The 12,886-nt window shown below is 42.0% G+C and overlaps 1 protein-coding gene across 1 annotated transcript in view; it reads right to left on the bottom strand.

The window, feature by feature from the left end:
• The window catches only part of LOC149450002 (uncharacterized), a 34,089-nt gene extending 22,582 nt beyond the window's left edge, over positions 1-11,507 (bottom strand). The window contains exons 1-3 of the mRNA XM_089692405.1: positions 11,440-11,507; positions 5,873-6,073; positions 3,442-3,612 (exon numbers count right to left, since the gene is read on the bottom strand). Of these exons, the coding sequence (XP_089548531.1) occupies positions 3,442-3,612; positions 5,873-6,053 (352 nt within the window). The 5' untranslated portion in view covers positions 6,054-6,073; positions 11,440-11,507. The remainder of the gene's footprint in view (positions 1-3,441; positions 3,613-5,872; positions 6,074-11,439) is intronic.
• Positions 11,508-12,886: the final 1,379 nt, after the last annotated feature.

Here is a 12,886-nt window from a genome sequence, read left to right as displayed (position 1 = left end):
TTTGTGTCTGTGCGAGTAACAATTCTCTGGCACTCAGTAACAATTCTGTCTGTCCCTGAGTAACAATTCTCTGGCACTCAGTAACAATTCTGTCTGTCCCTGAGTAACAATTCTCTGGCACTCAGTAACAATTCTGTCTGTCCCTGAGTAACAATTCTCTGGCACTCAGTAACAATTCTGTCTGTCCCTGAGTAACAATTCTCTGGCACTCAGTAACAATTCTGTGTCTGTGCGAGTAACAATTCTGTGTCTGTGCAAGTAACAATTTTGTGTCTGTGCGAGTAACAATTCTCTGGCACTCAGTAACAATTCTGTCTGTCCCTGAGTATGAATTCTGTGGCCCTGAGTAACAATTCTGTGTCTGTGCGAGTAACAATTCTGTGTCTGTGCAAGTAACAATTTTGTGTCTGTGCGAGTAACAATTCTCTGGCACTCAGTAACAATTCTGTCTGTCCCTGAGTAACAATTCTCTGGCACTCAGTAACAATTCTGTCTGTCCCTGAGTAACAATTCTCTGGCACTCAGTAACAATTCTGTCTGTCCCTGAGTATGAATTCTGTGGCCCTGAGTAACAATTCTGTGTCTGTGCGAGTAACAATTCTGTGTCTGTGCAAGTAACAATTTTGTGTCTGTGCGAGTAACAATTCTCTGGCACTCAGTAACAATTCTGTCTGTCCCTGAGTAACAATTCTCTGGCACTCAGTAACAATTCTGTCTGTCCCTGAGTAACAATTCTCTGGCACTCAGTAACAATTCTGTCTGTCCCTGAGTATGAATTCTGTGGCCCTGAGTAACAATTCTGTGTCTGTGCGAGTAACAATTCTGTGTCTGTGCAAGTAACAATTTTGTGTCTGTGCGAGTAACAATTCTCTGGCACTCAGTAACAATTCTGTCTGTCCCTGAGTAACAATTCTCTGGCACTCAGTAACAATTCTGTCTGTCCCTGAGTAACAATTCTCTGGCACTCAGTAACAATTCTGTCTGTCCCTGAGTAACAATTCTCTGGCACTCAGTAACAATTCTGTCTGTCCCTGAGTAACAATTCTCTGGCACTCAGTAACAATTCTGTGTCTGTGCGAGTAACAATTCTGTGTCTGTGCAAGTAACAATTTTGTGTCTGTGCGAGTAACAATTCTCTGGCACTCAGTAACAATTCTGTCTGTCCCTGAGTAACAATTCTCTGGCACTCAGTAACAATTCTGTCTGTCCCTGAGTAACAATTCTCTGGCACTCAGTAACAATTCTGTCTGTCCCTGAGTAACAATTCTGTCTGTCCCTGAGAATGAATTCTGTGGCCCTGAGTAAGAATTCTCTGGCACTCAGTAACAATTCTGTCTGTCCCTGAGTAACAATTCTCTGGCACTCAGTAACAATTCTGTCTGTCCCTGAGTAAAAATTCTGTGGCCCTAATAACGTTTCTGTGGCCCTAAGTAACAATTCTCTGGCTCTGAGTGAAAATTCTGTCTGTCCCTGAGTATGAATTCTGTGGCCCTAACTAGCGTTTCTTTGTCCCTAAATAACGATTCTGTGGCCCTCATTAACAAGTCTGTGTCCCTGAGTAATGGTTCTCTGTCCCTAAGTAACTTCTCTCTGTCCCCAATTCTCGTTTCTGTGGCCCTAACTCTGTCCCTGTCCCTAGTACAGAGCGGTCTGCCTCTGTTCAATGACTGCAGGCAAATGAAGATTTCCAAAATGGCCGCTATATATACCTCGACCATTACACAGTGCTGGCTGGCTGGCTGCTGATTGGCTGATGCGATCACATGTCGTTGAGGAATGCATTATGGGGCAGCGCGCCTTGTCTGCGCGCCTTCCCCGACATCCCCGCTCCGTCGCCGCACATGTCAGCCGCCATTTTCGGAAAAATTTCGATTCGCGCGTCCGAATTAGGCTGTTTTTCGGATTCGGCACGAATCGAAATTTTTCCGATATTCGACTCGAATTCCACTTCGGATACTTCGATTCGCTCATCTCTAATAATGATCTTGGTGTTAATTTGATCCACACTTGTTATATGGAATATTGAGAATTCTTAACACACAGAGCAGGTAAGTATGATGTATGATTGTATGATGTATGATGTATGATTATTAAAAAAAGAATAGAATTGAATATTGAGAATTCTTTTTGGTGCTGCACTTTCTGTTATGTGATTTTCAAAAAGGGTTTGTGTGCTTACATAAGTTGCTAGCTGCCAGTACCTCCAAGCGCTGACTTTTTTGTCCATATTGGATCAAGATCAGGGGGCTGGGGGGGGGGGGGGGACTGTGGTACAGAAGGTATTTTTACCCTATATTGGTTGTAAACCTTATACATGAAATATGAACAAAGCAAATCCCTCTATAGTGTGCACTTGTTTTAATAAGAACACTATGGGGGTTATTTACTAAAACTGGAGATTGCAAAATCTGGTGCAGCTCTGCATAGAAACCAGTCAGCTTCCAGGTTTTATTGTCAAAGCTTAACTGAACAAGCTGAAGTTAGAAGCTGATTGGCTACCATGCACAGCTGCACCGGATTTTGCACTCTTCTGTTTTAGTAAATCAACCCCTAAGTGTCATTCATGTGTACTGCTTAATTCCCCTGCTATTAGATTGAGTTTTCCTGACACCAAGAAAAAAATGGTGACAGGGGAGCTAGTTCAAGTAAATTGTCAGCCTCAGCTCTGTTCCTCTGAGCTGTGTGGAAGGGGTGTTCCTCTTCCTTCCAATCGGCTCTCAGAGCTCTCCTCATTGAGCTCTGCAGTTTGTAATTTCAGCTCTCCATCCCCTTTTTTCTGAACTCTCAGACAAGCTTTATAAATACAGCACATTAAAAAGATGTAGAGGAGAGAAGACTATGGATAAACAGGTACAACGTATGTAGGAGGATGTGTTTTCATCTCTGTGTATCACCTGAGGCCAGCCATTTCACTGGGTATGTGAAAGGGTTTACAACCACTTTAATGCAGAGGATGCATCAAAATAAAAAAACCTTAAAGGTGCACACACACAATAAGAAAATCAGAAAAGAAAACGTTAATTCGATGCACGATCGGACGATTATTTGATCGTTAGTGCTTTCGAGAGCCGATTCTGGCTTTTCAGACGACAAAAACTGAAGGTGCAGGCTAGAAAATTTTTATCATAAGTGAACAAAACGTCCGATTTTCCTTTAATATGTACAGTAATTGTACAAAAATAATCAAATAGAAGAAAATGCGCATGCTCAGAAGTATAGAACAACCCTACTCTTCCTCTTTTACTGTGCTAGTACGTAGCTATGTTCGCCTTTTTTGCCTGAGAAATTTTGCACAAGGCAATACCATTCTGACTACATCATGATATGCACTTTCATGGAAAATTGAACGATTGGTCGTCTGATTTTCTCATAGTGTGTACTAGGATTAAGGCTTTAGAACCACTTTAATTCCATATTTAAACGCAATTAAAAGAAACTGACCTCCTCCTGAATTTTGGCCCAGCAAGGCCTTTAGTCCAGATGGGACTTTATAAAACATCCATTTGTTTCCCTCATCATGAATTGAAGATTTTTGACTGGACCCTTTTGCATAGGTGTCACCAAAACGTCCTACTTCCGATTCGTCTTTGTTGGGTCTATAATACTGCCCATCTAAATTGAAATGAGCAAGAAATATTGGTCATATAGGTCAATATTCTCTTAATACATTCTGTACATGCAATAGTTCTAGTACTCTGAGTCAGCTTATTAATTCCACAATATGATGGCATATTTTTAGTAACAAACTGATACATCAAAATCCAACAGGAATCTAATTCAAATCGGGCCCTTGCAAAAACAGAAAAAGCATAAAAAACCCAAAAAAACAAAAACAAAGCACAACAGTAATAATCATGACACTTTAAATCTGAACTGTACACCAATATTATAATAGATGCCATTTCACACAGCTATGTAGTCATTTTTTTTTTTAATGTTAGTAATTTTAATACCTGAATTTGACTTGTTTTCAGCCACCTACAGCAGCCCAGGTGCAAAGTTCACACTGGGGAGGGAGACGTAGCACAACGAGCCAATCATTTAGGCTGCAGTGCAAGGTACATGCTGATAGGAGAAGAGAGCAGAGTGGTTAGTGAGGTGGTTAGTGAGGTGAGCTCATAAGTCTGCTGCTTCTCCTTTCACTGTCCAGATCAGGTCTCTTGTCCCAAATATCAGGTGTCTTGTCCTGCTGAACAGGACTGTACTTTACAGGGAAGGAAGCTGCCATCTTGGTCATGCAGTTGCTATTTTTGCTGCACATTATATTTGACGGCATACCTTAAATGCAACTATTTTGGTAAACAGTTAAAGTGTTACTAAACCCAGGACCCTGCATTCACTCTGGTCTCCCAAGGTACACAGAACATGTAAGCACAATTATTTTAGTAAATATAAACTGATATAATTTCTAATCAGCAGTTAGAGCAGTCTTGTGATTTCTATCGGTGTCCTGCCGAACACTGGTTAAGCTTGCAGTAGGAGTTTTCATTTTGCTCTAGAAGGATGCAGAACCCCTGACCTCTGTTTTGACAGTGCTGATTGGCCCTGTGCTGATCACATGCACTCTCCCAAGAAAAAAAAAAACTCTCTAGCTATACACACCAAACTGAGCATGTGCAGAGTGACTCTGCACAATATGTCTTATCAGGAGATAAGAGTGGGACACTGGAAGAAAGGAAGGATCAGAGAGGTCAGGATCAACCGGGGTTTTACACATTGCAGAGGATTAACCCCTTAGGTTCCACAGTAAGTATAACAAGCATGCTTAAGGGGGTTCACACTATAGAAACACAGCCCAGGTGAGTTCCTGCATGCACGTTTTTGGCACGTTTCGGTGCATTTGTGATGCATTTTTTAATGTGTTTTTAATGCATTCCAGTTCGTTTTTCCCCTCTCCTCTTCTTCAATTTAAATAGCACCTTTCCAGTGCGTTTTTTGGTGCGTTCCAGTGCATTCCGGTGTGTTTTTAATCCATTTTACCATGTTCCAGTACAGTTCTGTGCAGGAAAAATGCAGCCTGTTCTACTCTTTTTTCTGCATCTGGAACGCACTGGAACTGCAAGCATTGATGTGAACTATGACATTGACAACCATATAACCTACTTTCTGTGCGTTTTGGATGCAGAGAAAAAGCAACTGAAACGCATGTAGAGTGAACTGCATATACATGCTGATTTTCCTGTTGTGGGTTTAGTAACACTTTAATACTCGGTTCACACTATTGCGGGCCATGTGGCCCTCCTTTGCTCGGGCACAGCAGCCCATTCATATGAATGGGCTGCTGTGCCCTCGTTTCCTGCAGAAAAAGGTGCATGCACCTTTTAAAAAATGAGGCCGTAGGATAGTCAAAAAGACCATGCGGTTTCCCTGGGGTGCAATCACGCTGCGAGCTGAGATGCGTGGGGCTGCAGCCCTGCACGTCTCGTAAGAGCAGCACAATTTGGCTGTGGGTGCGGGAACAGATGCAATCTGCACCTGCAACCAGCCTGAATAGTGCAAACCAGGGCTAAATCAGTGATTTTAATTCCGGACCTGACTCCACTAGGATCTCTCAGATCACTAAAGCAATAAAACCATTTTTTATACGAAAGTGGAAAAAAGCAAGCTTTTTACGTCCTTGTTGGATATTTTCCCTGACTCCCTGTCCCATTGACATCATTGTCCCCAGAACTGGAAGTCAAGGGAAACCCAAGGGGGCCACAGACAGCATGAACACCTGATAAAAGTTCTATGCCTTCCTCACTTTTTCCAAAACAAAAAAAAAATATTATTGGCTGGAATTTCATTTAAAATCCATAGTAACACTAAAAAGCATTATTTGTGTGGTAGTATTTTGCAGAATATTCTGTGTGTTTATAAGTTATTGTTTTACCTTTTGCTGATGAAAACTTCCTAGTCATATCCAACAACAACCTAGGTCTTGCGATTGGAGGATTCAGATGAAGTCCTATGTTTATCCGAACTGTCGTGTATGGAGGAGTTGGGTATGTGATTACACGAGGTACATTGTAGTTGGCCATAAAATAATCGAACTGTGGTTGAACCCTAGGCATTTTTCTGTTGCGAAAATAAGCTTTGAAAGATAAAAAAAAGGTTATTGGATTTTATAAATAAGACTGATCATCCACAAACCCTCTGTAATGCCTCATTCACATGGGCTTAAGTCCTCATGCACACTGGATGTTTTTACAGCTGCTGTTTTTAGCTTCTGGCATTCTTTTCTACAGCCAGTAAACTTCTCCGCATGTTATCCTATGTGTCCATGCACATATAGGCTTTAACCGCCTCCCACCCGCCATATAAGGTAATGACGGGCACAAGGCGGTTCTCTCGTTCTAGGAGGACGTCATAATACGTCCTCCCACTCTAACCGTGCATGAGCAGCTCCAGGAGTGCACAGCGTGGCGATCGGTGGTGCACTGTGTCCCTTGGACATAGCAGATCACCGACCAATGGAAAGAGCCGAAGATGTCGGCTTGATCATGTGATCAGCTGTGTCTAATCATGAATCACATTGAAGAAAAAAAAGTGCAACAACACAATGGTGCTACAAGTGAAGATAACCATTAATAAGCCCCTATACCAGAGGATATATCTAATAATGATAGTGCTCAGTGTCAACACACTCTATTCATCAATATAAATGACAACTAAATCATAAAAATGGAATAAGTGAACACATCACTCAAAAAAACTTGATATATAAACAAAAAGTGCCACCAGTGACTTCCTCAGGGAGGTGAGAGGTGACACAACGCGTAGGTGATGTCATTTCCACTGCACTTATTTTTTTGTTTAGTTTGGTTTATCACTTTAGGTAATAAGGTGCAGGTGTAGCAGCTTATCTTTAGCTTGTTAGGATTGTGCGCAGGAGGTTTCCCCATGTGTCTAATCATGGTTATCGGCATTTCTCTCCTCACGAGCTGTCACGCTGACAGCTCGATAGGAGAGGAGAGCCGGTAATCAGCATTCCTCAGAGGGGACATGTACACTGATGATCAGGGCACTGATGATCAGTGTGCCCTGATGATCAGTGTAGCCCCAGCAGTGCCACCTGTCAGTGACCATCAATACCAGCTGTCAGTGCTCATCAATGTCACCTGCCAGTGCCCATCAGTGCCACATATCAGTGAATATCAGTGCACATCAATGCCACATATCAGTGCCCATCTGAGCTGCCTTTCAGTGTCACCTATCAGTGCCACCTATCAATGCCAGTCAATGCCACCTATCAGTGCTGCCAATCAGTACCACCTATCAGTGCCCGTCAGTGCTGACTAACAGTGCCAGTCAGTGCCACTCAACAGTGCCAGTCAGTGCCACTTAACAGTGCCAGTCAGTGCCACCTATCAGTGTCGCCTATCAGTGTCGCCTATCAGTGCCATATATGAGTGCTGCCTTTCAGTGCCCATCAGTGATGCCTGTCAATGCCCATCAGTGCCACCTACTAGTGCCTCCTCATTAGTGCCCATCAGTGCCACCTATCGGTGCCCATCAGTGCAGCCTATCAGTGCCCATCACGGCAGCTTCATCAGCGCACATTAGTGAAGGAGAAAAATCACTTATTTACAAATTTTATAACAAAAACTAAGAAAAAACATTTTTTTTTTCAAAAGTTTCAGTTTTTTTGGTTTGTTTGGCAAAAAATAAAAAACCCAGAGGTGATTAAATACCACCAAAAGAAAGCTTTATCTGTCACAAAAAAATTATAAAAATTTCATATGGGTACAGTGTTGCATGACTGTGCAATTGTCATTCAAAGTGCGACAGCGCTGAAAGCTGAAGACTGGCCTGGGCAGGAAGGGGGTATAAGTGCCCTGTAGGCAAGTGGGTAATCAGCGTTTTTTGGCTGGAAAAAAAACCCAGAACTAGTGGGTTCCTAGAGGAGTTTTTAGCTGGAAAAACTCATTAACGCTAAAAGACGCAGCAAAACATGGTAAAACACGTTTATGGACCTTTTTTGAGCTTTTTTTGGATAAAACGCGGCTAAACGCTAATGCAAAAACGCTAAAAACCGCTGAAGAACTTGTAACTTCACACCGCTAATGCTACCAGCATTATTAAAACGCCCAGTGTGCATGGAGCCTAATGGTCAGTACACTGGTGCAGAGTGACGCATTTAAGGCCAGTTCACACCAGGAATCACATAGGAATCACCCTGAACACACCATCCCCACCATGAAACATGGTGGTGGCAGCATCATGTTGTGGGGATTTGGGTAGAGGATTTGTACTAGGAGGGGGGTTGGGGGGGATTTTTAGTAGAAGGGAGAATTTGGTAAAGGATTTACGCTAGGAGTGGAGATTTGTACTGGGGGGATTGGTGAGAGAATTAGTATTAGGAGTGGGGATTTGGAGGAAAGGGTTTGTACTAGGAGGGGTGATTTTTGGGGCATGGAAGATTTGTTAGGGACTGGGGGGGATTTGAGCTGGAAGGTGGGATTGGGGGCAAAGATGAATGCTGGAAGGGGGGTTTGGACTGTGAGGATGGGGAAATTTTGCAGTTTTGTTTGGGTAGAATTTGGGCTTGCAGAAGGGATTTATGCTTAGTGGGTGAGTTTGTTGATTAGTGCTGTTTTTTTTTTCGGGGGGGGGGTGCAGTTTGTCACCTACACATTGAGTGCTAGATGATGTCCTGACACTGCCCGCACTGCACACAAGGCACTCAACAGATCTTTTCCTCCCCACATAACACATAGCTGAGATCAGATTCTTCACAGCATCAATCTGCACAATGTGTAGCTAGCTGAAGTTGCAGTTCTGACCTATGACATTCCCTGATTGGATTGGCAGCTGCAATAGCGAGCTACACACTTGTGGAGGGATACTGATCTCAGCTATGTTGTGCTGTGTGGGGAGGAGGGAGGAGATCTCTTAAGTGCCCTGCCAGCATTGGCCCTGTCCTCAACGCTGCTGACCACTGTCTTCTGTCATGCTGACTCCTGTACCCTGCCCTGCTAACCCCTGTCCTCTGCACTGCTGACCCCTATCTTCTGTCCTGTTGACCCCTGTTCTCTGCCATGCTAACCCCTGTACATTGCCCTACAAACTGCCAACCCCATGTACACTGCTCTACTGACTATTATACACTGCCCTGCTGACCTTGCATCCTCTGCCCCCCTGACATTTTTACTGCACATCTAAATCCGACAGGCTAGATCCGGCCCTGGTATTCAGCCCCCGAGTCAATACTTTGTAGAACCACCTTTTGCTGCAATTACAGCTGCAAGTCATTTTGGGGATGTCTCTACCAGCTTTGCACATCTAGAGAGTGAAATATTTGCCCATTCTTCTTTGCAAAATTGCTCAAGCTCTGTCAAATTGGATGGAGATCGTCTGGGAACAGCAATTTTCAAGACTTGCCACAGATTCTCAATTGGATTTAGCTCTAGACTTTGACTGGACCATTCTAACACATGAATATGCTTTGATGTAAACCATTCCATTGTAGCTCTGGCTGTTTATTTAGGGTCGTTGTCCTGCTGGAAGGTGAACTTCCGCCCCAGTCTCAAGTCTTTTGCAGACTCTAACAGATTTTCTTCTAAGATTTCCCTGTATTTGGCTCCACCCATCTTCCCATGAAATCTGACCAGCTTCCCTGTCCCTGCTGAAGAAAAGCATCCCTACAACATGATGCTGACACCACCATGTCTCACGGTGGGGATGGTGTGTTCAGGCCAGTGATGTGCAGTGTTAGTTTTCCGTCACACATAGAGTTTTGCTTTTAGGTGAAAAAGTTACATTTTGGTCTAATCTACCCAGAACACCTTCTTCCACATGTTTGCTGTGCCCCCCACATGGCTTCTCGCACATTTTATCCCTGACATGTCTGGTGTGTTCCTTAGCCTTCATGATGTTGTTTGTTCAGTAATGTTCTCTAACAAACCTCTGAGGGCTTCACAGAACAGATGTATTTAAACTGAGATTAAATTACACACAGGTGGACTCTGCTAGTTAGGTGACTTCTGAAGGCAGTTGGTTCCACTAGATTTTAGTTAGGGATATCAGAGTAAGGGGGGCTGAATACAAATGCATGCCACACTTTTCAGATATTTACTTGTAAAAAATTTTGAAACCCATTTATCATTTTCCTTCCACTTCACAATTATGCGCCACTTTGTGTTGGTCTATTACATAAAATCCCCAAAAATTCATTTACCTTTTTATTTGTAACATGACAAAATGTGGAAAATTTCAAGGGGTATGAATACTTTTTCAAGGCACTGTAGCAATCATTTTAAATTAAATATATAATTACTAGGTAGCTCTAGGTGAACAAGTGCAAACAGCTGTGTATACGATATCAAAATATCTGATTCTGTATTTGCAATAGCCTATATAGGATGAGTTGTGGAGGGGCTAAGCCAGGGGTATCAAGCTAGCATTGCCATATGGTCATAAATTTCTTAGAGACATTTCTTCGTTGATTACTCTGTAAGAAGAATGTAATTCAATTGTTCAATCCATTGTTTACGGCTGGGGGGGAAAGAGGAGAGCCAGAAACGTGCAATAGGTTTCCTTGCTAGGTGTAAGAGACAGGTAAAGGCTATATAAGTAGCCGGGGTATATAGTTCAACATCTAAGGCCCCCAGAAGACAAACCAAGGGATTCATAGGGAGTTTTATGTCATACACTTGGTTAATAACAGTTATAATCTCTCAAATATTGGACAAGTTTGGGACATGGGTGGAGAATAAATAGCTGGGACAGTTTCTGCGCAGCAAACACCGACACTAATGGTACAGCAGCTAACGCCACCTCCCAACTCTCTCCAACTTCACATTTGATGAGAAAAAACAAACCGCTAAGGGTAATCAATGTACTTTGCGAGGATGTTAATAAACTTTTTAGAAGATTCCTTCCTTTTTTTTTTGTGAAGAAATAGCTGTTTGTTTCATCAGAGTGATCACAAGCTCATTCTTAATAGGAGGGTCTGGTTCATTATTAATCAGCTGATGCACTTTCTGTGTTCTAATGAGGAAATCAACAGTGTCTGCATGCCTTTAGAAGTGATGAACCTTTGGAGAGTATCTCACTAAAACTTACATTTCTATTGCAGTGGGTGCCTAAAATCTGACCTGTATCCTATTGCAGACTTCTGGGATTAATCAGTAATAAGCAGGAAATGACATTTCTGGAGAAGTTGTATAGAATGCCTGCAGGATATCATATTGCATTGAATTTTACAGCAAATTACAGTGCTGCAGATTGAAAAGGAATGGTTATTTTTAATACAATATGACTTGTATAGCAAGCGTATAAACAATATTATTGTTTTATTAGCTCTTTTTTTTTTTAAAGACGTTACCCTTTAAGAATAGGAATATATTTTACATATTGAAAATACAGTATTCAAAGCCAACATTCACTTTACTACTTTAGTCAATCAACATCATTGCTGTCCAGTACAAGCAAAAACATGTTAAATTAGAAACCTACCTGTGTAATAGAGAACGTCCCGAACTGTCTGATCCTTTGCTGGGAAGACAATTGCCTGTACTAGTGGGTGTACACACATATTTATATGTTGAGACAGCCCATGCTGGAAAGTATTTTGTTATGTAAGAATCCACACAGCCCAATTCTGCCCGGAATGACTTGGTCTTACTGGTTTGTTGTCTTCCTGTAACTTCCATAATTATTGAGGCAGTTTACTCATAAAGTCACACCTAATTATAAATGTGTGACGTATAACCAGAACCTTATTGATGATATTTAGGTACGCCTAAGGGCTCATGCACACGCAAAGATTTAACACTGTTTTGGGGGCATCTGGCAATTTTTCTGTTTCGAAATGCCCCTCCATGCTAGCTTATGTGTCCATGCACACATAGGCGTTTAGGGGAGTTTAGAGGCAGAATACAAAACCCACTGCCAGTGCATCTGGGAGCTGCTGCATTTTTACAGAAAAAAGCTTGATACATGTAAATAGGTCTAAACACGCATTAACCATAGGCGAGTTAAGCTCTTGAATTTGAACTAGAGTTCTGGTCAATGAAATAAATTAATTCCGCAGTGTTTGATGCACCTAAATGCATTTACATGTTCAGTGGGGATCGAAAGTTTGGGCACCCCAGCTAAAAATTTGTATTAATGTGCATAAAGAAGCCAAGGAAAGATGGAAAAATCTTCAAAAGGCATCAAATTACAGATGAGACATTCTTATAATATGTCAACAAAAGTTAGATTTTATTTCCATCATTTACACTTTCAAAATAACAGAAAACAAAAAAATGGCGTCTGCAAAAGTTTGGGCACCCTGCAGAGTTAATATCTTGTACTGCCCCCTTTGGCAAGTATCACAGCTTGTAAACGCTTTTTGTAGCCAGCCAAGAGTCTTTCAATTCTTGTTTGAGGTATCTTTGCCCATTCTTCCTTACAAAAGTCTTCCAGTTCTTTGAGATTTCTGGGCTGTCTGTCACGCACTGCTCTTTTAAGGTCTATCCATAGATTTTCAATTATGTTGAAGTCAGGAGATTGTGAAGGCCATTGCAAAACCTTCAGTTTACGCCTCTTGATGTAATCCCCGTGGATTTCGAGGTGTGTTTAGGATCATTATCCATTTGTAGAAGCCATCCTCTCTTTAACTTCAGCTTTTTTACAGATGGCATCAAGTTACCATCCAAAATTTGCTGAAATTTTATTGAATCCATTTTTCCTTCTACTCGTGAGATGTTCCCTGTGCCACTGGCTGCAACACAACCCCAAAGCATGATTGATCCAACCCCATACTTAACAGTTGGACAGAGGTTCTTTTCATTAAATTCGGTCCCCTTCTAATCCAAACGTACCTTTGCTCATTCCGGCCAAAAAGTTCAATTTTAACCTCATCGGTCCACAGAACTTGTTTCCAAAATGCATCAGGCTTGTCTATATGTTCATTTGC

Source organism: Staurois parvus, unplaced genomic scaffold (genome assembly GCF_062004578.1).
Source record: "Staurois parvus isolate SC_StPar_1 unplaced genomic scaffold, SC_StPar_1.0 ptg000586l, whole genome shotgun sequence".
NCBI classification, from domain to species: Eukaryota; Metazoa; Chordata; class Amphibia; order Anura; family Ranidae; genus Staurois; species Staurois parvus.
This window is presented reverse-complemented; position numbering and strand designations above follow the sequence as displayed.